General features: G+C 44.1%; 1 protein-coding gene across 2 annotated transcripts; it reads right to left on the reverse strand.

Annotated features, from left to right (window-relative positions):
- Positions 1-255: 255 nt before the first annotated feature.
- RMDN3 (regulator of microtubule dynamics 3) lies at positions 256-24,302 on the reverse strand. 2 transcript variants are annotated; one of them, XM_001381095.4, is made up of 13 exons: positions 24,104-24,302; positions 23,712-23,905; positions 20,158-20,350; positions 19,580-19,723; positions 11,365-11,623; positions 9,752-9,854; positions 6,795-6,855; positions 4,254-4,329; positions 3,992-4,069; positions 3,640-3,738; positions 3,356-3,409; positions 1,523-1,603; positions 256-1,079 (listed from the first exon to the last, which is right to left on the reverse strand). In XM_001381095.4, exons 2-13 carry the CDS (start codon positions 23,896-23,898, stop codon positions 1,026-1,028), a joined length of 1,389 nt encoding a protein of 462 aa, XP_001381132.1. In that variant the 5' UTR covers positions 23,899-23,905; positions 24,104-24,302; the 3' UTR covers positions 256-1,025. The 2 variants fall into 2 exon arrangements, with proteins under 2 accessions (XP_001381132.1, XP_007480122.1); XM_007480060.3 differs by having other exon boundaries at positions 256-1,603; positions 24,104-24,259.
- Positions 24,303-26,166: the final 1,864 nt, after the last annotated feature.

Consider the following 26,166-nt stretch of genomic DNA (forward strand, 5'->3'; position numbering starts at 1 on the left):
ATGGGCTCTAGAGGTGAAGACGTACAAGACCCGAGATTATCTGTGTCAAAGGAAAGGGACAAGACACTAGGGACCAAGCTGAAATCGACAAACCAATTCCCCTGCTTCCTGTCGTCGTCACTCGTATCTTTGCCCAGATCTCGTGCCACTTGAAACAAACATACCTGGGAATTGCACATCAAACAAGCTGTGTCAAGGGAAAAGAGAGCTCGAGGGCAGGCTGAGTGCCAAAAAGAAGACGACGGCAGGATGGTCTAGATCTCACTGCCACTCAAGCTGATTTATTTCAATTTTGTACCACAATACAGGCCAGGCAGCCATCCACACCATTAGCTTTATTAGTACCCTATCCATGACACTGCCTCCTTTTTGAAACAGTGCCAAGGCCCAAGCAGAGGGAGGAAGCCAGATCCTGCCCAGAGCCTGAGCCCACATGAGGGGTGAGATGAGGGAAATGTCTCGTTTTCTCATACCCCTTCCTCTTCACCCTGACCAAACAGGGCGGGATCCTAGGGGTATTTACAATGATGTTGGGATTGGTCAATGAAAAGAGTTCTGTACTTTGTTCCCAAGGCTTTATAAAGTGCATTTATCTCTCCATCAACTAAAAAGTAGCGCCATCATCTTCCCACTGCCCTGGCTAGCAACTGGTTTTCCAGTGCCACTGCCCTGACTAGGCCTGTGCTCAGTCCCAGGTAATTCCTTCTGCCCCCACAACCTCAGCCACATAATTCGTAGTTTAAAAAATAACACAGAATCTGAAGCCTCGACCTGATGAAAAATCATCGCGCCTTTCCATTTGGTTTCAGGGTACGGAGAGAAGACTGGGGTAAATGAACCACGGCAGGGCAGTAGGCAAACGGACATGGTGAGGTGGCAGCTCTGAACAGGACTCGGGGCAGCCAGCTCCTCTCCCAGCCTCAATGTTGCTCGGCCTCCACTCCAAGCAGGAGGCACAAGAGGGGACTCTCCCCTGCTACGCTACGTGGTGTCACCCTTCTGCAGATGAATGCCAAGAAATGTGCTTATTCTCCCAATGCTACTCTCAGCTCCTCCAGGTCCTTGTGGCAGGCAACGTCCTAAAGGGTGGAATGGGAGGGAGGAAAAAAAGGGTCAAAGTGGAGAGGAAAAGAATGAGACAGACTGTGGGCTCATCCCATCCCCACCTCTCCCACACCATGCTCTCAGCCCGCCAAAGGGATCTCAGCGCTTGGCCTGAGGACGAAGAACACTGTTAGATGGTTATCTTCCCCGTACGCAGGTGACGACCAAGGAGGCAGCTACTGGACTTCCTGGGGAAAGGAACAGATTTATTCAAGGTCTCACAAAAATGGTGTTCAGGTCGGAAGCCGAGTTTCACCCGAGGAGCAGACTAAACCCGACATCTGCGTTCCTGGGAGCTCAGGATGGTTTCCCAGGCCCAGCCTGAGCAGAAGAAGCCCAGGAGACGTTAGGGGCCTTGGATGAAGGGCCTAGAACGCACAGTTGTGAGACAGCGGAAAAAGGAAAGCTGGGTAGCTACCTCATTGGTGACATCAGGCAGCTCCAGGGCCAACTTCATCCACTGGCCGGCTTCAGGATTATTCCCGAGCTCCCTGTAGCACTAGAAAGAAGCACATGGAGCCATCGTCACTAAGGGAGGCCAGGAGGCGGAACGGGAAGCAGGGGAAAGGGGAGGCGGAGGCCACAGCCACTGGCACGAGTCAAAAGTTCAGCTGAACGCGTCCCATTAAGTCTATACTCAGCAGTGAGGAACAAGATAAACAAGCGGTCTGTTTATCCTTCAAGATGAGTGTGCAGGGGGCTGGAAGGAAGCCTTACACATATACTACCATGATACAAAATGGAGGAGATAATTTTTTAAACTGGTTTTTATTTCATTAAATATTTCCCAATTATTACATGTAAAAAAAATTTAACTATTGTTTTTTTAAGCCCTTACCTTCCATCTTGGAATCACTACTGTATTGGTTCCAAGGCAGAAGAGTGGTAAGGGTTAGGCAATGGGGGTCAAGTGACTTGCCCGGGGTCACACAGCTGGGAAGTGTCTGAGGCCAGATTTGAACCCAGGACCTCCCGTCTCTAGGCCTGGCTCTCAATCCACTGAACTACCCAGCTGCCCCCTTAACTATCATTTTTCATTCCAAATTGAGGATATTATTAATAATAATAGCTAAGGGCAGTTAAGTGGCTTAGTAGATGAAGCACCAGACCTGGAGAGGGGATGTCTTGGGTTCAAATCTGGCCTCAGACACTTCCCAGCTGTGTGACTCTGGGCAAGTCACTTAAGTCCCATTGCCTAGCCCTTACCACTCTTCTGCCTTAGAACAAATTACACAGTATTGTTTCTAAGTTGAAAGATAAACATTTTTTGGTTTTGTTTTTTTAAAGCACCTGCTATGTTCCAGGTGCTATACTAAGTGCTGGGGAAACAAAGCAAAACATGAGAGTCCCAGTCCTCAGAGAGCTTACATTCAACCAGAGGAAACAAGAACACACGGATACAACACAGAAAATGAGTACCAAACAGTCTGGGGAGAGAATGTGCCAGCAGCTGGGGGAAGTGGATGGAAAGCGAAGACCTAAGGGAAACTGAGCTCCCAGCAGAGGCAAGGCGGGAGCAGCCAGTCAGGAGACGGAGGGAGGGGGGACAAGAGGACTCAGCCAGACTGCAATGTACATAGTGAGGCTGAAAAGGGCAGGAAGAGGCCACAGTGGGAGCTTTTAATGCCAAACCCCAGAGTTTGGTATTAAAAGGGAGTGTGGGAGCCACTGGGCCTTGGCCAAGCATCTTTGGATCAATGATGCTTTGGATCAAAAGATGCTTTTTGGATCAATGGAATGTGGAACAGCAATTCCAGTCTATAATCTTAGAGGAGGCAGCTAGGTGGCTCAGGAACTAGAGAGCCAGGCCTAGGGATTGGAGGTCCTGGGTTCAAATATGACTGCATAGCCCTAGGCAAGTCACTTAACCTCCATTGTTAGCCCTTACTGCTCTTCTGCCTAGGAATCAATACTGGACAGAAGGTAAGGTTAAGAGAAAAAACAACTGATACAATAAAATAAGCAGAACCAAAAGAACAAAATATATGACGACAACATAAATGAAAAGATTACTAACAGGAAGTGCTGAAATCTGAGTCATGAACTGATAGAGAAGTGAAAATGACAGACCGACCTAATGGTAGAGGAAGCTCCTATTAGGGCAGGGAATCACATATGTGGCTGGGGGGCTGGGGGGCACTTCAAGAGGAGCTGTGCTGTGCTTAACTATTTGGTTATAAGGAAAGGTCCCCCCTAGTTAGTGTCATGTAAAGGCAAAAGGCACCAAATATATTTTTAAGCATACACATACCTTGGAGATGTAGACCCTTCCAGCTTTGGAAAACCCAGGACTCAGTTCTTCTGCCTTAAGAGGAGAGACAGATGGGTAAATAGCAGGGTGGATTTGGCCCTCCAGAAGACAGCTTCAAGTCAAATCTCCATGACACCAGGGAAGCCTTGGGATCCCTCCCCAAACCCCTCAGAAGCCACCAGGCCAGAACAAAGCCAGGCATTTCCTGCATTTTGGTGGAATCTTTCACACCTGCTACCAGCCTTTTTGCTCTCTCCCTCTGACCTCTTCCCCTTCTGTGATACCTTCAGAAAGCTCTGGAGAGCATCATGGACCGTAGCACTGGGAGGGCTCTCAAACAGGGCTCCAGCAGTCTTTTTCTCTAGCCAGGTCAGATGAGATACCTGCCACCAAAACAGAAAATTAAAACTGAGCTAGGCAGGGAGAGGACGGTTAGAGCCGAAAGAAATATTAAAATCCCCACCCCACTGCAAGCTCAGACATGCACTTGTTACCCCCTTATGATCATTACGCTAAGTATGCAGCCAATGCTTTCATTCATTCCATTCTTGTCACCATTCTACAGACTCCTGGGTTCCTCGACTGACCCAAGATACGGCTTCCTGAGGTGACTGAAGACATGAGGATGGGGCTCACCTGGTAGCACCACCTCCCAAGGAGGAAGTGAGACTTGGGATTGTCTGGCTGGAGGGCAATAGCTCTGTCCACATGATCCTGGGGAGGAAAAAAGCAGCTACAAATGAGATCCGAAGGGGCCAAACCCAGGAACCCAGGGGAAATCAGCAGAAAAAAGGGGGCTGCTCTGAGGAATCAGGGCAGACATATGAAGAAGCAGGAAGGCAGCCAAGGCCTCCCTTAGGTGCCAGTCCCAGAAAGGGACAGAGGAGCTACTTCTCACCTTGAAGATATAGCCACTTTGGATACGCCTCTGAATGCCTTCATGCTCAGCCAGCTGGCCACACAGCACAGCATACCTACCAAGGAGACAACAGTGAACTCAGGATCTGAGGCCAAGCTTAGATCCAAAGGAGACATCTCCATCCAAAGGGCCAGCAGGGTTTTCTAGGCCTTGCTCCCTGGCTCTCTGAGAGCCCCTGCAGCTCCTCTGTCCCAAACTACAAATCCTCTGCCCTTGAGAATTTTGTTGAAAAGTCAGAACCAACTCAAAAAACCTCTCAACTGGAAATATAGCCTTTGATTCAGCAGTCACTAGACCCCAAAGGGCCTGAGACAGAAGGTAAATATGTATATAAAGTAGGTGCCGTCGAGTGGGGAATGGCTGAACAAACTGTATAATAAGAATATTAGCAGAATATTATTTTCTCTAAGAAATTAAAGGGACAGTTTCAGAGAAATCTGGGAGGGCTTCTACAAACTGATGCGGAATGATGGGAGCAGAGCGAGGAGGACCACTGATAAACTGGTCAAAATCCTGAAAGGAAAAGGATTTATCAATGCAGTGATCAATCATGACTCCTGCACACTTTGAGAGTTGATGACTTCAGGGGCTGAGTGAGACATAAATCTTCAGCTTTGGCCAATTCCACATAACTTTGTTTTAATGCAACTATGCTTATTTTTTATAAGAGGGCTTTTATGGAGGGCAGGAAGGCCAGGGATAGTAACAGCGATGTAGAAAAAAGAAATAAGAGTATTCTCACAACAGTTTTTAACAAACACACAGGAGAAAGAAGCAAGTTTAGGAGACACTGACTATGAACAGGGCAATGTGGGTACCATTAGATAGCATGGTAAAGTGAACATAAGGCGCTAAGCTTAATGCCACACTAAGACTTTGCTGACACCCTATATATAGATGCAGTTTCATCTGCAATCTTCGTTTTCTAACCTGGGTATGTGGGAATGGTTATGTCTGTTGACTCTCATGAAAAAAAGCTCTACCATATATTTAAGATGTACACACATGTACATGTCTGCATAGATTGTGACATAAGCATGTATATGTATAGATAACACAGACAGATAGAACGGATGATGGACAGAATTTCTAAGAAATATTTAAGATGATTAGCAGGGTTTCAAGTTAGTAGCTCAAGTATGATTTCAGAAACTACACAGGGAGAAACCAACCAAATGTTATAAAACTCAGGAAAAAAGTACAAGATCTTTTTTTTTTTTAGCCCTTATCTTTTGTCTTAGAATCAACACAAAGTCTTAGTTCCATAGCAGAAGAGCAGTAGGCAGTAGGCTAGGCAGTTGGGGTTAAGTGAAACTTGGTCACACAGCTAAAGTGTCTGAGGTTAGATTTGAAACCAGGACCTCCCATCTCTAGGCCTGGCTCTCAATCCATTGAAGTACTTAGCTGTCCCCAAAAGTACAAAATCTAGAAAGAGTTCCACCATAAGGCATGGAAAAGTCTTATGAAAGGAAGGATCAGGAAAGGTCTTAACTGAAGGTGATGCCTGAACTGAGCTTCAAAGGAATCCTGGGATTCTAAGATGGGTGCACTAAGGATGGGTACGTTCCTAGCAGAAAGGATATATGGCTTGTGCAAATGCAAAGACCCTGGGATAGTGTATTTATGTGTGAGGACCAGTAAGAAGGCCAGTTTGATCAGAGAAAAGATACTAACCAGTCCTTACTATATTGCCAGTGCTTACTGGGAGCAGCTGTGCAAAGACAGCCTGCAAACCTGCTCTCCTCATGGAAAAAAGAACAAGCAGGCCAAAGGGCCTGGTTCCCAAGAAGCAAAAGCTAAACAAGAAGTTCACCAAGAACTGGTCAAATCCTGTCCTCCTCTGTCCCCCTCCCAGACACGCAGACAGCCCAAGGGATGGAGGAGAGGAAAAAGCAAGAAACAAAAAGAAGCAACAAGAACATTTTCACTGAAACTAGGAACTCTGGCCCAGAACTCCCAGGACAGTGAATTTCTGACTTAGCTCTGCCCTGGAACAACCACGAGGGTTTTGCCTCATGAGGTCACAAACAGGGCTAATTTCTCTCTCTCTCTCTCTTTTTTTTAATGCCAATAAAAGAATCTATCTCGTCTAACCATCAGATTTGGCAGTATTGTTCACTGTGTCCTAAGTTCATGGACAGATGTTCCCACCCAAGCTGAGCAAAAGGCAAAGTCCATCAGCCAAGACTGCTCCCTGGACTCCAGGCCTCTCACTGTAGCTTAGCCAAAGCAGTTCAGCCAGTGGCCATGCTTGCCCTGCCCACCCCACTGACCCTCATCTATACTGTGCTGGGTTTTGGGATCTCATCTCCGGGCACCATCCTGCACAAACAGCCTTGCTCCAATAAAGCAGATCCTTCTGGTTTCACAAGGGGCCAAAGAGGAGGCTAAAGAAGAGCTCTCCTAATGCCTCTGGGCATTGCCAAGAAAAGAAGTGAGAGTGCCTTCCAGAATGCAGGGAAAGCTGGCTGAGCTGGATCCCTAAAGCCTCCCCCTGGAGACCCACAGGCGGCCACTTACCACTGGTGAGACTCGGCGCTGTCGTCCCCTTTCTCCAGGGCGGCCTCTGCTTCTTCTTTTCCTAAAAGATCAAAGATAATGCCAGAAGGTAACAATACTTGGAAAAGGGTTCTTTCCCACCAAAGCCCACCAGAGCCCTCTTCAAAAAGAGCAGGGCAGGAAGGCTTTGTGCTCTAATCCTTATTTTTCAATACCCAAGTGGAGCCAGTTAAGAAGTGGCAGGTCAAGGGGCAGCTGGGTAGCACAATGGAGAGAGTACTCCATTTGGAGGGCCTGAGTTTGAATGTGTCCTCAGACACTTCCTAGCTGTTTGTTCCTGGGCAAGTCACGTAACCCCCCAAACGCTAGCATACATACCAAGAGAAAGGGTTTAAAAATAAAAGAAATAATGTTCCAAATGTCGCCCTGCAACATGGACCTATATTTTCAAAGACCGACACCCAGGAGACATTTTCTTCCTACCACGCAAGCAGAGGCCTGTCTAAAGGCAAGATAGCATAACATCCCAGGATTTAGAGCAACCTCACAAATGGCTGGTGTTGAGAGTGACCACTGTGCAAGGAGTAACCCACAACTCTGATTACTGGGCGCACGGAGGCAGCAACACAGAACTACAGACCTCATGGGTTCAAAGAGGTGAAGAGATCACCTAACCCACACTAAACTTGAATCCCTCCACAACGTCCTTAGCAAAGTCACTGGGCCCTTGTTTGAAGACCTGGGCCGCCTTCTCCCCAGTCCAGCTGAATTTACTATCACTTAAAGCAACCAGTTCTACTCTGAGATGAGTTAAATTGTTAGAATGCTTTTCCTTATACTGTACTAAGAAAACATCTTCTTATCCCTTCTCAGGGCTACCTTCTGGCAAGTCTACCAATTCCAGAGTTGAGGCAGCGGAATGAGTAGTGCAGGAAGCCCCAAGTTCAAATCCTGCTTCAGACACTTATTGTGTAACTGTGGGCAATCACTTAATCCTCCCCAGCCTCAGTTTCCCCATCTGTAAAACAAGGAACTGGATCGGATGGCCCCAAAGGTCCATTTCCAGCTTTAGTGCCACCACTGAGATACCAGAGGGGCTCCGTGAGTGTTCCTGGTCTAAGGAGAGTCACTTTCCTCACTCCTGTAAAAATGGGACAATGCTTGCACTAACTGCTATTCCTCACGACATTGTGAGGAAAGCATTTTATATAGTTTAAAGTGAATTTGAAACAGATATCTATCACACTCCCACTTTGGACATTGACCGGATATAGTTTAGATAAGAACCATTACAGAGGTCACAGTCCACTAGAAACATATAATTAACAACAGATCCGATAACTATAAAACATGAACCTAAAGTGCATTAGTGAGCAAATTCTCTCGTGTCATAAGTCAGTGGGGAGGAGAGATACAAAAAGTAAGAGGCAGGGTGGGGGTGGGAGGAATCAGGAAAAGTGTTATTAATAGAGGTAAAAGTGAGGCAGTTGTTGAGGGGACATGACAGAGGAGAGACTCTAAATGAACACTCTAATGCAAATATTATCAACAAAGCAATGGGTTCAAATCAAGAAAACATGTAATGCCCAGTGGACTTACGCGTCGGCTATGGGGGGTGGGGGGGGAGGAAAAGAAAATGATCTATGTCTTTAACGAATAATGCTTGGAAATGATCAAATAAAATATAAAAAAATAAATAAATAAAACAATTTTTTAAACCCTTAAAAAAAAAAAAGAAGAGAAGGCAGATGAAAACATTCCATTGGCCACAGAGGTGACTAAAGCAAGCACTGTGAATTGCTTAGAGCTTGGTTAGGCATTGAAGAAGCTAAGATCATCCACTGCATCATTGACCATCATCAGTCTTGACTCGTCTTGCCACTGGACAAGATTCTGAAGAAATTCTTCCTGCAACTCTGCCTCCCTTAAATCCAATTCATGTGCAAGTTAAGACATCATTCTGTTCAAAAACAGAGGCGTGACAACAACAGCCTCATGACCTATGCTTGTGTCTCTCTAACTCAGCTCCAGAATCATAGAAATAAAAAAGAAAAGTTAAAAAAAAAGTGAGGCAGTTGGGTGGTTCAGTGGATTGAGAGCCAGGCCCAGACACATGAGGGATCCTGGGTTCAAATCTGACCTCAGACACTTAGCTGTGTAACCCTGGCCAAGTCACTTAACCCCCATTGCCTAGCCTGTACCACTCTTTTGCTCTGGAACCAGTACACAGGATTAATTCTAAGATGGAAGGAAAAGGTTTAAAAAAAAAAAGAGGTAACACTGGAACATGTTCAGATTCCATTTAGTTGGAATTTTACAACATTAAGGTGGAATTTAAAGACTAGGAAGGGACTTGACAGGAGACATATAAGGATAGAAGAAGCAACAGTATGGGGAAAAGAACATTAAATATGGACTCAAAGGACCCGAGTTCGAATGCTGGCTCTGCAGCTGTAAACTGAGGGGGTAGAACTCCATCCATAAGGCCCACTCCAACTCTAAGCTTATGATGATAGGAGAGTCAAATTTGTTTCTAGAACAGTATTCCAGAAATGTTAGGCTCATGTGTGCCACATGCAGATCCTGAAGACAACTACTCTGTACCTGCCACAAGGCACTGCCAACATCTCATGGACAGAAAGCAGGGTCTGAAGCAGCCAAGTGATCTGCCTCAGGCCAGTAGCCAAGACAGAACTCTGCTGACCTCGTGCTCCCTGAGATCCTGAGAGCCCCTGTGGGTGCCAGCCGTGCTGCGCCATGAGTGTGCTTGCTGGCAGTGCTCTGGGCCAAAAAGCTCACTGGATATAGGCTCAGAAGGCCTGGCCTGCAGTTGGGCCTTGCCCCTGCTTTACTGGTGTGACCCTGAGCGAGTTATAGCTGCTCTGGGCTTCGTTTCTCTCCTAGACTAGAAGTCTTCGGGCTCTGAGCACCCCCCCAAGGCCAGCCTTCTTTCCCTCCACAGCCAAGCAAGCTCTCACCACTCTGGGCGTACGACTTTTTCTCATTTGTCCCCTCGGAGAGATCACACATGTCGCTGTAGGCCCGGGCCAGGCGCCACAGAAAGTCTTGCCGATTTCCATACTGTGAATGGAACAGAAGAGTTGAAAGCAGTCCTCGAGCGGCGTCCTGGGCCAGGGATCCCCTGCTCCAGCAGCCACAAGACGCTTATGGTGGGGTGAGAAACGAGGCCGCAGCGCCGCCACGCCTGTCACAACAACCCTTAGCCAACGGGACCATCCTCAACAGGTGAGAGGTAGAAATGACACTGAACAGGGTCTAGGTAGTACCCTACAAGGAGGACATTTTCTCCCCAGAGATCCCTGGAAGAGGACGTCAAACCCAGGCAGGGCTAATGAAATGGAGGACGCTTTTAACTAGGGTCAGTTCCGATCCTCACTCCCCCACCCAATATGGAAGCTCTGTCTTTCCCAACGTGTAATGCTGCACGGTGGGATGGGAAATGAGCAGGGAACAGCCTCCAGAGGCCCAGTGCTGCAGGTCCCAGGCCTAAGGCAGAGGTAGGGAAACCAAGACCATGCCAGGCACCAAGGTGGCATTTTAGCCTGGTATTCTTATGGAGGGTTTTGGTTTCATTACTCTACTCTGAACAGGTAGGGAAAATGATTCAGAATGTCCTCTTTAGCTATTATTTCAATCTTTCTTCAAATGGAGCAAGAAGGCTGAAGCTTGGACTCTAGGTGCTGAGGTTGGAGAGGGCACAGGAAGGAGCAGAGAACTAAGGGCAAAAGAAGCATGCCAGGTTTTTTTTAAATAATTTTTTCCATCTGCTGAATGGTGGAAACCTTTCACTTATTTTTTTCTTCTTTACCTGTTTTCAGTTTGGGGCTTTTTTTAAAAGAACTGTTTCTATAGCTGGGGACAGCTGGGTGGCTCAGTGGATTGAGAACCAGGCCTAGAGACGGGAGGTCCTAGGTTCAAATCCGGCCTCAGCCACGTCCCAGCTGTGTGACCCTGGGCAAGTCACTTGACCCCCATTGCCTAGCCCTTACCACTCTTCTGCCTTGGAACCAATACACAGTATTGATTCCAAGATGGACAGTGAGGGTTTAAAAAAAAAATACTGTTTCCAAGGGCTACTGGGGTAGGACAGTGGACCTTTAGAGCACCAGGTCTGGAGAGAAGAGGTCTTGGGTTCAAATCTGGCCTCAGATACTTCCTAGCTGTGTGATCCTGGGCAAGTCACTTAAACCTTACTATTCATCTGTATTTGACGAGATCCTTAGTACTGATTCTAAAACAGAAGGCAAGGGTTTAAAAAAAAAAAGCTGCTTCCTCAGGCACCAAGTATGTGCCAGACTTGAAGATGCAAGAATCTTCTGTTCTTTCTGAAAACTAAGATGAAAAAGGATGGGCAGGCTCCAGGGGGAGGGAACATCAGTGTCATGTGTGTCCCCACACCACCTCAATCCCCACCACAAACGGCTCAGCCCACTTGGGAGTGGATTTCTGACTGTGACTCACACTTGATGTGGGGACACCTCACCTTCTGAACTACCCATGCCTGGCTGCGCTCCATCACAGCCCCTCTGAGGTAGCGGCCAGAGAGGATGGGGAAGGGAGGGACCATTACCACCAGCTTGTTGTTGAGGAGCCGCTGGAAGCCCTCCTGCTTGCTCTGCTTGTTGCCCTGGTGCAGCTCATCGGCCTGCCGCAGCAGCAGAACTAGATCCTCTCCACCCGCAGAGTCCACTGGCAGCTGTGGGGAATCCTCATCCTCAGAGTCCCGCCGTCCTGTCTTCACCGTCTCACAGCTCACTTCGTCCTCCTCCTCCTCACTTTCCTTTTCTGTCTCCCAGTCATAATCCGACTCTGCATTGGCTGTCGTGTACCTTGGGTAGAAATCATTTTAGACAATGTCCCTCAGGCAGACACCCTAGGTCCCACTGACATGGGTGCCCCAAAGGGGCAGTCATTGTATCCCATGTCTAACACTGCTGAAGAGTCAGTCAATAAGTACTAAAATGCCCACTATGTGCCAAGCATGTGCCAAGTCTGGGGGGAAAAAAAAGTCCCTTCTCTGAAAGGGTTCCCAGTCTAATGGGAAAGGCCACATACACATAGCTAGACATGTACAGGATTAGGACAACCAGGTGGCTCAGGAGATGGAAAGTCAGGCCTGAAGTTGGAAGGACCTGGGTTCAAGTCTTGCTTCAAACACTTCTTAGTTGTGTGACCCTGGGTAAGTCACTTAACCCTAACTGCCTAGCCCTGACTCCTCTTCTGTCCTGAAACTGATGCTTAGTATTGATTCTAAGAAAGTAAAAGGTTGTGTTTTTTTTTTAATAGATATATTATATAGGATAAACTGGGGGTCATTTCAGAGGGAAGACCTGAAAATTAAGGAGGACTGGGAAAGGCTTCTTGCAGAAAGTTGCCCTTTGGCCGAGACCTAAGGAAAGCTGGGAAGTAGAGATGAGAGTCAAGAGTTCCAGGTCTAGAGGGCAGCCAATAAAAAGGCCCAGAGTAGGGAGGTGGAGCACCATGTGCACAGAACAACAAGGGGGCCAGTATCACTACACTGCAGGGTACTTAGGAGGAGTAAAATGGAAGGAGGACGTAAACAGTAGGAAGGGATCAGGTTTAAAAGCCCAACATTTAACATTTAATCCTAGAGGTAATAGAGAGCCACCGCAGTTTACTGGATGGTGGGCTGACACATAAGATCCGTGCTTTGTGAAGATCGGTTTGACAGCTGAGAAGGTGGCCTGGAGTGGGGAGAGGTTTGAGGCAAGAGATCAGTCAGCATCGATAGTCCAGTCATGAGACAATGAAGACCTGCACCAGGGTGGTGGCAGTATCAGAGAGGAGGAAGAGGAGGATTTAGGAGATGTAAAAATTATAGGCCTTGACAACTGATTGGATACAGGAAACAACCCACTGAGAATACACTGTCCTCAGGGGTGCTAACACCTTATTCAGCAGATCAGAGGCAGATATGTCTCTAAAATTAACACCTTGGTGGGCAAGGGAATAGGTGACCGAGTTTTAAATAGGCAGGAGAAAATGTACCCGTCCTTTCCCTGTGGAGGTGACTGGCTACATAAATATAAAAGAAAGCACTATGTAAACGCTATTAGCTATTACTCTGAGACCCCTCCCAGTAGTTAGGTTTGTTCAACTGCTTCCATAATTGTCACCTTATAAACTAGGTACATGCAGGCCTGGAGTCTATAGTCACTAAGACAATAAACTTTCTGCTTGGCCTAGAGACTGCATCTCCCAGCGACAAGATGGGGCCACCCAGCTGATGCATATAAGTTCATGTTTCCTCATGTGCTCAGGGAAGGGAGTCATAGCCACGAACAGAATCTCAACAACCTTGGCCCAGAAGCTGACTTTCTCAAATTCAGGAAGTCATGGAATGCTACGATCCATTATGGTCCCTGCTCATTTTGAAAACAGTGGCTTCTGGGACATACCACATCCAAAAAAACAAGAATTCAGGAAAACGAGAAGTCAAGAAAAGCCTTAAGGTCCCAACAATGCCAGAGACCTAAGACTATTCAGTTCCTTTCAAAGCTAGAATTGAGAGCCCAGACCAGCCTAGGTTTATATATGAGTAAAAGCAGTTTGAGAAACTCAAAAGGCTTTTGTCAGAAATACTATGGTTTTGAAAAGAGAAATTTTACAGACAGCAGCAAAGCAAACAGCTGCCACCAATCTCTAGGTGCACCTGCAAACCAAGAACAGTACTGGTGTTCTTGGAACAATTCTATGTCTCTGATAGATACTACATACAGGCCACTGTCACTGTCACTGTACACTCAGCATCAGTCGAGTCTTTTATGACACCTCTTGGGCCCTTGATTGAATGTACAATAAGGTTTTACACAAAAGGCCTTCCTTCATTCCCTCCTATATCTACCCTCTTCTTTAAGCTTCTGTAACTACCTGGGAAATAAAGGGAACTTTTTGGGACAAAGCAGAATAATCTGGAGTGTCTCACTAGTCACAGCAGAGCTGTGGAAATTAAAATACTTTCTGGGTGTAGTGTCCTGTCTCCATAATTTGCTTTGTGATGAAAGCTCCTAAAATTCATGTTCTGCAGACTAAAGAACCATGAGCAACAGAAAACAATTCACTTAACAGATAATTATCAAGAATCAACTGTGTAGGGGAAACTAGGCTGGCTCAGTGGATAGAAAGCTAAACCTGGAGTTGGGAGGTCCTGGGTTCAAATCCAGCTCAGACATTTCCTAGCTGTGTGGCCCTGGGCAAGTCATTTAACCCCCATTGCCTGGCCCTTCCTGCTCTTCTGACTTGAAATCAATATTTGCTACTGATTCTAAGACAAAAGGTGATGGTTTAAAATTTTTTAAAAAAGTAATCTACTACATGCTGGATGCTATATAGCATTGCCAGTGATAGATGATGAAGTCACAGTTCCTGCCCTCAAGAAGCTTTCAACATATTAGGAGAGATAATCTAAGTACAAAAATAACTAAATACAGGTATCCTTCCACATCATAACTTTCCCCATCTCATTTCAATAATATCCTGGGTTGGCATAAGAAATTAAATGGGGGAGTTTTGCAGAAGTCACAGATGACAGGCCAAGGCCAACAGACAACACAGAAAATGTTTCGAAACTCAGAAATGCATAAAATAAATGCATAATATTGTATGATATCAACATGTTTTAGCTTTTAATACCATAAATATACACAATTTCTTAAAGTTAAAACAAATAAAAAATTAACCTTTGTGAAAAAAGTGAAAGCCAACAGATGATACAAAACGGCTAGAAATGTAAAGTGATCTTAAAAAGTTTAGTAATTCAAATACATATGAGGTACTATAAACATCCCATAAAAGAAAAAGAAAAAATTCAGACTTCTTTTCTGGTAAGGGAAGGCCAAAACATTTTCTGCACATTTTCCAGATTGTGGGGGTGGGTACTGACTCCTCACAACCACGATATGGAAGTGATACTTATAAGAATCAGAATATGGCTAATGTCATAAGAGCAATATAAAGTGCTACAAAATTCAAAGGCAGGAGAGCACTTCACACTGGAACCATCTGGGAAGACTTCATGGAAAATATGAAATCTGAGTTGTGCATTGAAGAATTTCAATAGACAGAAGGACTTAAGCAGTGCCCATGAATATGCACTTACTGTCCACCACTGGGTAAGCCTACCTCTCTCTTACCTTCCTGATCATTTCTAGAACCAACAAGAGTTCATTTTTGAAGGATTAAGACAATCCAAATAAATCCTCTCAATTCCCTTTGTGGGAAAAATGATGTATAATATCAAAGGACCTTCCCTTGGTTCTCATTGTTCAAAGTCATTCATAAGTTTGTGGTCTATCCCAAGAAAGAAATTGCTCACCAGAGTCTCCCTTTCAGCCCAAGTACATCAACTAGTGGAAGCACTTTCTGACCACTGCCCTGGATATCAGGCCAAAAATCAAGCCACACTAGCTTCAAATGACCAATTTATTCTATAAGCCAAAGGGTCAGCCATCTTGCTGACAATTCAAACTAATTCCAAGAGAGCCACATTTTCCCTCAATAGAAGGACTTCTGCCAATCTACTCCCTGGGGGTAAATTTACTACCACAGGGTACACCAGTTAACTCACCTGGACAGCCACCAAGGATAGGCGACTGTAAATATGTCCTTGGCCTTTCGTCGTCTTTCTCCTATAATTCTAATTTGTAAACCACTTTGACTTTTATTGACTTTAGAATAAGCAATTATTTGTAAAGCTTTTTACAATCATCATTAGGTGCTCCAAGTTCCATTTTCTGAACTCTTGGCAGAGCTGTGTTTTTTTGGCATGGTTCCAATTGTCAACAAAATGCACAACATGGGCCCTCTGGCTCTGCTATCCCAGTCTCATATTACTCATGAAGAGTGTTTCTTGGAACCAGTCCTCTGATCATCCAACTTTGTGCCACTTAACATTTTTGATACTGGAAGAAAAAGACTGTTTTTCAACAGCCAGTCAGGGTCCTCTGCTAACTCTGCCTACCTGGAATCAACAACCTTTGATTGTTAATTCCCAAATGACTCAATTCTAGGACCTAACTTCTCATTTGTATCTGTAAGTTTTCCCTATCATCATAGTCCAGCTCCACTCTCATTAAACCTCCTTCCTCCTTTTTTAAAGCTATTTTATCTTACCAATTACATGTAAAAACAATTTTCCATATAAGTTTTCTTAAGTTATAAGATCTACATTGTCTCCCTCCTCCTTCCCAGAGATGGTAAGCAACTTAATCTGGGTCATGCAGGTATTATCATGCAAAACATTTCCATGTAGTTCACTGTTATAAGAGAATGCTCTTATAAAACCAAAACTCCCAAATAATCAAGCCTCCTTTCTCACCAAAACACTTATGTATCCTAAGCAGTTTAGAAATTACAACATACATTACTATTGTCCACCAGAGGTTTTTAATCTTTATTGGCAAGATTTTATTTGACATAAAAATTAAGAATACCATTTGTACGTTATTTTGTAGTTTATAAAATTACTTTAGTACAACAACCCTGTGAGAGAGGTAGTATAGGCATGTTCCCATTTTTCAGATGTGGAAATGTAGAAAGGTTAAGTGACTTGCCTAAAGTTAAAGTTACATAGTAATAGAGGCATAATTCAAACCTGTTTCCATTTCTAAATCCAATGCTCTTTCTAATCTACTGCCTGTGCTGGAGAGAAACTAATTTTCTAACATGTAGCATCTTATGATCTAGATGTATTAGGCAAACAACCAAAGCAAGAAGGACTGCCTCTCTAGACATTCAGGGCACAGTCACAAGTTTTGCTAAATCAATCATGGCAACAAATAGAAAATGACAGGGGTCTGCCAAGACAATGGCAACTCAAGCCACTAAAAGTGTTTCAGAAGACTTTAAAAAAATTACCCCAAATACCAACATTAGTATGACATTAAAGGGGGAAAAGGAAAGCTGGCATCTTCCTGTTGTCTCTTTTGTCTATCAGTCTGCTCCCAACAAATGGAACCCAGGACATTGAAAACATGCTTTTTTATAGATAAAAGTTTCTTGAACTCCTCAAAGAGCAGTGGCCTCCATCATAATTACCTAGATGAGACTGCTGAGATTTACTCCCCACAAGCCTTTTTCTTACCCATGTAGGCTCCAGAAGGAGAAACTAGAAAGAAGCCATGAATTCTAGTGATAGAGTCGAACAAGAGAATGGGTAAGAAAGACTAAAGTTGGAGGCAGCAAAGTGGCTCAGTGGACAGAAATGCAGACCTGGAGATGGGAGGTCCTGGGTTCAAATATGACCTCAGATACTTACTAGCTGTGTAGCCTTGGGCAAGTCACTTAATCCCCACTGCCAAGCCCTAACCACTTTTCTGCCTTAGAACCAATAAACAGAATTGATTCTAAGATGTAAGGTCAGGGTTTTTTAAAAAGAAAGGAAGAGAAGAAGAAAGAAAAGAAAAAGACCAAAGTCTAGTGACCTGTTTAATTTGCATTTTACTTTTTCCTAATTTCTTGACAAAACTTTTTAACTGGTGCCCAATTTTTTTAACATCAGTTCTAAGACAGAAGGTAGGGGTTTAAAAAACAAAACTTAAGAACTTTAATGCAATGACTGAGATTCCAAAAGATAAGATAATGAAAAATGCTATCCATATACATTTCATTAAGTCTGTGGACTCCTTGAAGGCATGAATTGTTTTCTGTCTTTCTCTGTATCCCTGACATTTGGCACAGTGCCTGGCTCTTAGTAGGTGCTTAACAAACGTTACTGACATTTTCAGATAACCAAAGTAGGAAGTTTTGTTTTGTTTTTTGCTTGACTGCATACTTGTTACGGAAGTTTTGTTTTTCTTATTTTTCCAATTTATGTTGGATTGGGGAAGGGTGAGAGAAAAAGAGAGGAATTATGGAGAGAATGATTCATAACGAAGAAAAACAGAGCCATTGAAGTATTTTTTTTAATGTACAGAAGAGAACAGAAGATTAGAAAGAATCACAAACAGGACAGCTTTGAAAGTTACATGTTAAATTTATTATTTTAAAAGAAAAGCAAACTGTACATAAGGGATTTACAATCTCATGTACCTTTCTTTTTTCCTATTCTACACTGCATATGGAAATGTTTATTTGGTGCTTTAAGTTCAAATTTTTTTAAAAATATTATATGAATGAGAATGAACAATAAAAATCCTGGAGTGACTAAAATCTTATAATAATTTATGGATCAGAATTCATCTAAATGTAAATAGTTACAAAGCAATTCTAACTGGTTATACTTATGTTTAATATTAAGTTCATAACATAATTTAATTTAGATCATTAAAGGCCACAAAAAAAAAGAGGCTGTTAGTTCGAAGACTAAATGTAGGCCAATGCGACTGCCAGATTTGGCAGGAACCAAAGACAGATTCTACTATTAACCACATCAAATCTAAGAAAAGAGGACACAAAATTTAGAACTGGCCCTGAGGACTTAAGTGTCCACACCATCATCATCTAATTAAGGCTTAAAAACCTTCAAGGTTTTTCATGACACAAAATTCAGGCCTGACCTTTAGGACTAAAGCATCCATACCATTATCACCTTCATTATCCATTTAAGGTTTTAAAATGCTTTAAGAGTTGTAAAGTGCTTTATATGTAATCTTAATTTGATCCTCACAACAACTCTGTGAAGTAGGTACTATTATTTCCAATTACAGATGAGGGAATGGAGCCTGAAAGAGGTTATGAGGCTTGCCCAGAGTCTAAGGCAGAATCAGATCTTCCTGACTCCAAATCTCATACTCTATCCACTGTGACACCTAGCTGTACAAACCACATGATGGTTTGTTGGTTTGTTGTTTTTTTAAAGCCTTAAATGAGTTGGGAGAAAGAGTTGTTAGCCCCTCTGCCATTTCCCAGTACACTGTATTGCCTATAATTTGGCTCAATGAAACATAAGAATAGGTACTACTGCTCCAGATCCCAAAGGAATAATTTTCTGTCACTACAAAGTGTTAAGGTAACATAGTGAAGTTTTCTATGGGAAGAAATTTTGACTCAGAGAAAGGGACACATGTATGGTATTATAAAAAGTTAACCTGTGATATTGTGGCACCATAGGAAATTATGAATAGGAAGAATTCATAGAAATTTGGGAAGATTTGTATGTGAACAAAGGAAAAACTAGGAGAAAAAATTAAACCATGACCACAATAATGTAAAGGAAAAACACTTAAAGACTTCAAAATTCAGATCAATTCAATGATCAATCATAACTTCAGAAGATTGTAAAGTATGTCAGTCACCTTTAGGTAGAGGCATGCAGAATAAGAACTAGAACACATTTTCAGAAATGGTCAATTTGGTAGTTTGTTTTGCCTAACTATTTTTTACCTTTATTTTCTGTCTTAGAATCAATATTGTATATTGACTCCAAGGCAGAAGGCAGATAAGGGGGGATAAGTAACTTGTCTAGGGCCACACAATTAGGAAGTGTCTGAGGCCATATTTGAACCCAGGACACTATACCCCACCCTCCCCCATCTCTAGGCCTGGTTCTCAACCCACTGAGCCACATAGCTGCCCCAAGTAATTGGTTTTGGGGTTTTTTTTTTGGTAACAAGGGAGGTATTGATGAGGATAAAAATGAGGAGAGGAGTCCCTGGGAAGTGATGACAAGGTTTTTAGGAAAGCATCAATAAAATTTGTTCCCTCATCCCTGCCAAAAGTAACCTTGCATGGTCCCTAAAAACTCTGATTTGTGACTAAAACTGTCAGCAGACCACAACTAGGGTGCCATGGACTCTCCTAACTATGTCTAGGAGCACATGACTCACCCTCCCTCGCTCTCTCCTTCTGTAAGAGCTGTTCCAGAGTTTGCAGTGAAGTAGATGGAGCTGGATGCAGTGGAATCACTTCTTTCCCTGTTGAATGGAAACCTTCTCCTCCGAGTCACTCTTTGGTTTTCTTCCATTTGAGACCTGCAAAGTAGGAGCCATTCTGGATCCCACCCACCTTTATTCTACCCACTCTTGGAGAATGAGAGAAGAGAACAATCAAAATACACTAAAGGCCTGTCCCAAAAACCTATGCTTATAAGAGAATAAATTCAAATGCTCCCTTTTCCTCAAGAGTAGTCTATTCTAATGACTCCAAGCTTACATGGACTATCCTGGGTTGGTAAGTGGAGTGGGAGTTTTGCTAAATGCCCATTTGGGATTTGATGTAAACAGATCAACTGGTTTAAAAAAAAAAAACAAAAAAAACTTAGGTCCCCAAATGCTCAACCCAGAGTGCTACTCTAATCCTGGATTAGAAGTTCTTTGAGAAAAAGAAAAGAAAAAAAAAACATGACCTAGCACAGGCAACAAAAGCTAAAGAAGCTGCCTGGCGATGTCAGCCATCCAGTACTCACTTGACCTCCCCCACAATCTCTCCAGCAAGACCCCGAAGACTATTTCTCAGTTCTTCCACCTCATGCCGAAGTTCAGTAAGGCTGCTCAACACAAAGTCCAGGCGATCCAGCACCTCCTCTTGCTTCTCCCTTGGCATGCTGGGAATAGACATAGCATCTCCAGCCTCCCCTGGTGCTGCCCGCAAGAGCATCACTAAAGCATGGGAAATAGAAGATAAAGTTTACAGTTTGGAATGGCACAAGAAGGCCTTCATATTTTCTTGCCCAAGTAAGATAACTTTGCTCCAATAAACCATTGGTCTTCGGCCTAACAATTGTCTTGTATCTCTAATAGTAATGAGATAGATCCATACAAGAATCAAGTACCCTACTGGAACAACTTCCAGGAAGTGATGCAGAGCAAAAGGAGCAGAACCAGGAGAACATTGTACACAGAGAGGGATACACTGTGGTACAATAGAATGTAATGGACTTCTCCATTATTGGTAATGCATTGATCCTGAACAACCCAGAGGGATATAAGGAGAAAGAATACTATCCATATCCAGAGGAAAACCTGTGGGAGTAAAAACACCAAAGAAAAACAACTGCTAGAATACATGGGTTGAGGGAGATGAGATTTGGTATATAGACTCTAAATGAACATCCTAGTGCAAATACCAACAACATGGAAATGGGTTCTGATCAAGGACACATGTAATACCCAGTGGAATTGCGCGTCAACTATGGGAGGGGTGGGGGGGAAGGGAGGGGGGAATAGAAAATGATTTTTGTAACCAAGGAATAATGTTTGAAATTGACCAAATTAAAAAAATGTCAAAAAGAATCAAGTATCCTGATGACCTGACAAGTGTTTTGCAAGAAAAAAATATTTTCTTAGAGTACCAATAACATGTCCTGTAGATCTCTAGTATCATACCATCTCTGGTCCTCTTCAAATCTAAAAGTCTAGTTTATCTCCTATGAGTAGGAGGAGGCTACATGAGGGTGCAAATTCTCACCACCACTTTGTATAATGAGAACCAAATTTCTTAGCCAAAAAAAGCAAAAGCCCTAACCCTTCTCACTTCCAAAGAGGCCAAACAGCCAAAGAGAAAAGAGACAGCTACAGAAAAAAAGATGCACTGAAGAGATCCCTTGCCAACCCTATGGGTTAAGATGCTTTCACAGAGCCCACAAAATTAACTTCTGGATTACAATAGAGGTTGATGCAAATTCCAAACTACTTAACACACACTTGGATGAGTAAATGTATTGCCCTGACTGCTGGGGTGCCAGATGCTAGAACAGGAAAGAAACCAGTATGGCAAGGCAAAACACAGCTAGAAATAAACCCTGCATTACTAGCGATCTAGGAAGCTTATAGGTTACACAATATGCTCAGTAGTGCTCAGGAATGTTGGGTGACAAAGATACCTTGGCTATCAACCACAGTTCCCCAAACTATAGCACAGAAACAGCCCTCCTAATGGCAGACCACAGGCTGTTGTTTCAAAATGCCTATAGTAAGTCTAAGCGTACCACTCTGTAATAACCTGCTACCAAATGTAAGATCATACTCTGGGGGCTTCTAAAACTTTTCCCCACTTGATTCACCTAAAACAGATCTGGTACTGTTAATAAGGTCTGACACCTTTCCCTAGTAACAGGATATAAAGTGCTCTGAAAACTTAACTAATTAGTGTCAAGAGGGAGCTATTTGTACTTTATCTGCCCTGACTCTTTGCTAAGTGAACAGAATGAACCTGTCTTGTAATGTAATACCCTCAAACCCCAGCAGAGGGAAGAGCATCCCAAGCTTTTGGGTTCTATAAAAAACATAAAAGCTGGTTACCCCACAGGGAACTAATTTGCTGACAATGAAAAGCAAGCAATTGAGGGCAGAGTTCTTGCACTTACATGCCAGGGTTCCAAAGTCAATCAGAGCAGAGAATTTCTTAAACTTCATCAAAGAACCATGTAAAAAACTAGTTCTAATGTCTAAAATGTAACTGACTTCCAGAAAAACCGTAGGAAGTTCATAAGAATTGAAAGGTACCTTATTAAATAATCTAGACCAGTCCCAAGCTTTTATAATAAATGCTTTTTTTATGAGAAAACTAGGATCTTGGAGAGAAGTAACTTGTGTAGGACCACGCAGCTAATGAGTGAGGATTCCAACACAAGTATGCTGACTCCAAGGCTAATATTATCTCCTCTAAAACACACTGCCCTTAGTTACTCTGTCTGCAAATTGGGCTAATCTATCAAACCTCAAAACAAGATTAGTAAGAAAATAAAATGCTTGGTAAAACTTTAATTTGCCTTAAATAGAGAAGCAGCATTATGTAGTAGAAAAATCACAGAATACCTGTCTAGGACCAGCTCTGCCACTAAACTAGCTATGTGACTTCAAGAAAGTCACAAACTCTCTGGGCCTTAAAAGCCTCATTCATAAAGAAAGTTGGATTAGTGATCCCCAAAGTCTCATTCAGCACTAACATTCTCTGATAAATTTTAATCAGGATTGGCTTTAATACCTACAAAGCCCACTCTTCCTTTTTCTGAGCTTTCCTTCTCCTTTAACATACACCTACACAGCATCTAACAGGAACCTGAAACACCATAATACTTGTTGCCAAAGCCAACAGTAAAAACTATGTAATCTTTTTATCACCTTCCTACTTTTGCAGGGTTATGAGGAAAAGAAGATTAAAAGTGACTCCTCACCTTTTCCCACCTGAAGGAGGAAGCAGGCAAAGTACACCAGAGGCTTTGACCAAGGGATTAAAAATCATGGGACCAGCAACTGGCATTACTCTGGCTACTAACAGTATGTTACACAAAAGGTATGCTAGGTTCAATCTAAATCATCAAACATGATACAAACAATTGTATCAACCCCTCCCCACACTTCCTTTCTTGGCCTCTTATTTATACTTGTACAATGGGAACAAATCCACGAATCCCTTTCCATGACCCCACTCAGATCAGGGGCCGATAAACAGAAAGCACTTCACAAATACAGGAGTCCAATAAATATGGCCACTTTTTTAGGCTTAAAACTAGAGAAAGATGAAAACTGTATCCCCCCCCTCCAGAGAAAGAACTGATGGAGTCTAAATGCCGATTGAAGCATAAATTTTTTCACTTTATTTCTCTCGGGTTTTTTTTGGGGGGGGGGGGCAACATGACTGATAAGGAAATGTTTTGCATAATTTCGCATTTTTATTATCACATTTCTTGTCTTCTTAACACGTGGGGAGGGGAGAAGGAAGAGTATTCTGAACTCAAAAAATGTTTAAATGAATGCTAAAAATAGATAATTTAAAATAAAATAAAAAATAAAGCTACGGAACCAGGTTTAGCTCTGCTCTTGGAACACCGAATAAACTTTTCAAGGCTCTTCCCAAGCAAGTCAAACAATCAGGACCTCCAGTCCTCCCTCGGCCAGATGGCCGTGCCTGACCCTAGGTGACAACGGAGGAACCTCAACAGGTGGCCAGCTCCAAAGGCTAAATGCTCTCGGGGGTGAAGCATGGGGCAGTGCCCGGGGTGGGGTGGGGTGCGCCTACCCTGGCGGTGAGGCTCCGGGGTGCGGGTGTAGCCCAGGGAGTTGGACGTGTTCCAGTTCCCGCCATGGCCCTGGGTCCGTTTCCTCCGGTGGATGTAGAAGGCGCAGAGGAGCCCAAGGCCTGCGGCGGCCCCGAGCACCAGTCCAAGCCCGGAGCGAGCGCCGCCCAGGACCCCTGGTCTAGACATGCTGCACCTGCAGGGCGAGGGCAAGGACGGGTGAGGGGCGAGCCGCCGCCCCCAACCACAGAGCCCCGGGTCACTCCCAAGGCCCGCAGCCCGGCCCGGCCCGCCGTCTCCAAGGAGCCCACCCAGCAGCGGCCCCGACCCCGGCCCATCCTCCAGGTTCCCCCGGGAAGAACAAACACAAAGCCGGGGCCCATAGTACCCTTACCCGGCCTCAAGCCACCATAGCACCCGCCGCGGTCACCCTCTGGTCTAGATCCCAAGGGAATGAAGTTACGGAGAGGACCCTCCACCTCCCTCAACCTCCCGGACCATCCGACCCATCCACCTGAGGGTGGCAACAGCGGCGCGGAGAGATGACGCTTAGCCAGAAGTCCCGCCCCCGATATCTCAAAGGGGCGTGGCCCATGATGAAGCCCTGAGGGGCGGAGGGGAGAGAAGAACCGAGAGAGGAGGGAAAGAGAAAAAAGAATTGAATGTGGAGAGGGAAAGGGTGTCAGGGGTTGGAGCCCTGTTTCCTCTGGCTAATGACATTTTAAAAAATATTCTTTTTTTTTACATTTTGAGTTCCAAATTCTCTCCTCCCTCCAGCTCCTCTTCCACCCATTGAGAAGGCAAGCAACATGCTATCGACTGTACAAGTGGTCTTATTTCTGTTTATTCTTCCCTTCCTCCTCATCCTTCTTCTCCTTCTCTTTCTTCTTCCTCCTCCTCCTCTCTTCTCTGTTTTGCTTCTGGCTAATTCTTGAGAAATCCGGCGAACTCTCCCAAATCATGACCTCAAAAGACTTGGACCCCAGTGCCAGGCCTGCTGACCAAGGACAAGTCACTCTATTTCTCTAAACCTCAGATTCTTCTCCTATAAAATGGGGGTGATAATACCTGCGCTATTTGAATTTTAGGATTTAAACCTTTAGAGGATTAAAAACCTTTGAAAATGACAGATATAAACCTGTGACATGGAGGAGAGTAGACCCTGGAGGTGCTAGGTTCAAATCTAGCTTTGTATAGTTCCCAGCTGTGTGACCCTGGGCAAATCACTTAACCCTAATTGCCTAGCCATTCCCCAACTTCTGCTTTGGAGCTGATACTTAGTATCAATTCTAAAATAGAAGGTAAGGGTTTTGAAATAAATTACATTTTTTTTTAAAGAAGAGGAAAAGAGGTGGTTGGTTCTGACCTCCTTGCCTCCCAGTGACCCTGAGTTGCCTTATCCCCAGTATCCCTCAATGTTGACCCCAAACTTAGGCCTTGTGCCTGTCCCTGTCCTTCCTCAGGGCCTTTGGTGAAATGGAATTTCACAATTTATAACTTTTTATTTATGAGATTTCATTTGATCCTCCTATGGCAAAGACAATTTTTATATCTCTGGTGGATGCTGCTGGGCTCCTCTAGGTAGCTTGGGATTCCCTCCACCTGATCAGTCCCAGGAGAATTCACAAATCTAGAAGGACAGAGGAAGAAATCAAATGGTTTATTGTTGTTAGGTTTTATTTTTTTGTTTTTGAAGCTTCTAGACCAGAAAAAAGGTGTTGATACAGGCTGCAGATGCCCTGCCAGGGTGAAAAGGAGAATGCCAGATTTGCCCTCATCCAACCTAGAGTTATTGATGCAGGACTATTCAAAGATGGGTTTAGACTCATGCTTCTAACAGCTGGGTGATCTTGTGTAAGGCCAGAGGTTAGCAGACACAAGCATAGGGGAGAGAGGCTTCTGAGCTTGGTCAGTCTGGGACTGATGTTTGTTCTACAATGTGATTGCTCCCTCTCCTCTCCTCTCCTCTCCTCTCCTCTCTGTCTCTCCCTCCCTCTCTCTCCCTGCTCAGGAATAGAAATGCTTCTCTTGGGGGGGGGGGGAAAGCTCTCAATGACCCCCACCAGCTGGATGCTGCGGACAGTAACAGGCATAGAGGTAAGTAACGCTGGGGCTGAGGCTGAAGAATAGTTGACTGACCCTGCCATCAGCTGGGAGCTGAGAAGAGAATAAAGCACCACCTGCTGGAAGTTGCAGAGAAGGACCTTAGGCACCACCCTGATGCAGAAGAGGTAATGCTTTCTGGAAGTCCTGTTCAATGCAGAACTGTAAGAAGATGAGGCTGTTCAGGTCTCTGGGCAAAAGTTTACTCATTGGCAACTGTCGATATTTTCCATGGGTTCTCACTGCTGTATTTATTTTTCTTAACTTGTAAATAACATTTTTATTCTTTGGATTTTGTCCTTGCAAGGCAAACAAATGACAGCTCAGTATATGTTACTAAGGGTCCCTAATTTT

The sequence above is a fragment of the Monodelphis domestica genome, chromosome 1 (assembly GCF_027887165.1).
Source record: "Monodelphis domestica isolate mMonDom1 chromosome 1, mMonDom1.pri, whole genome shotgun sequence".
Lineage (NCBI taxonomy): Eukaryota > Metazoa > Chordata > Mammalia > Didelphimorphia > Didelphidae > Monodelphis > Monodelphis domestica.

Coding starts and splice junctions, on each gene's coding strand:
- RMDN3 (XM_007480060.3), bottom strand. CDS start 23,898: ATGTCTAGACCAGGGGTCCTGGGCGGCGCTCGCTCCGGGCTTGGACTG. Junction 4,330..6,794: donor AGCGCCGAGTCTCACCAGTG/GTAAGTGGCCGC, acceptor TCTCCTTGGTAG/GTATGCTGTGCTGTGTGGCC. Junction 3,410..3,639: donor CTCTCCAGAGCTTTCTGAAG/GTATCACAGAAG, acceptor TCTCCTCTTAAG/GCAGAAGAACTGAGTCCTGG.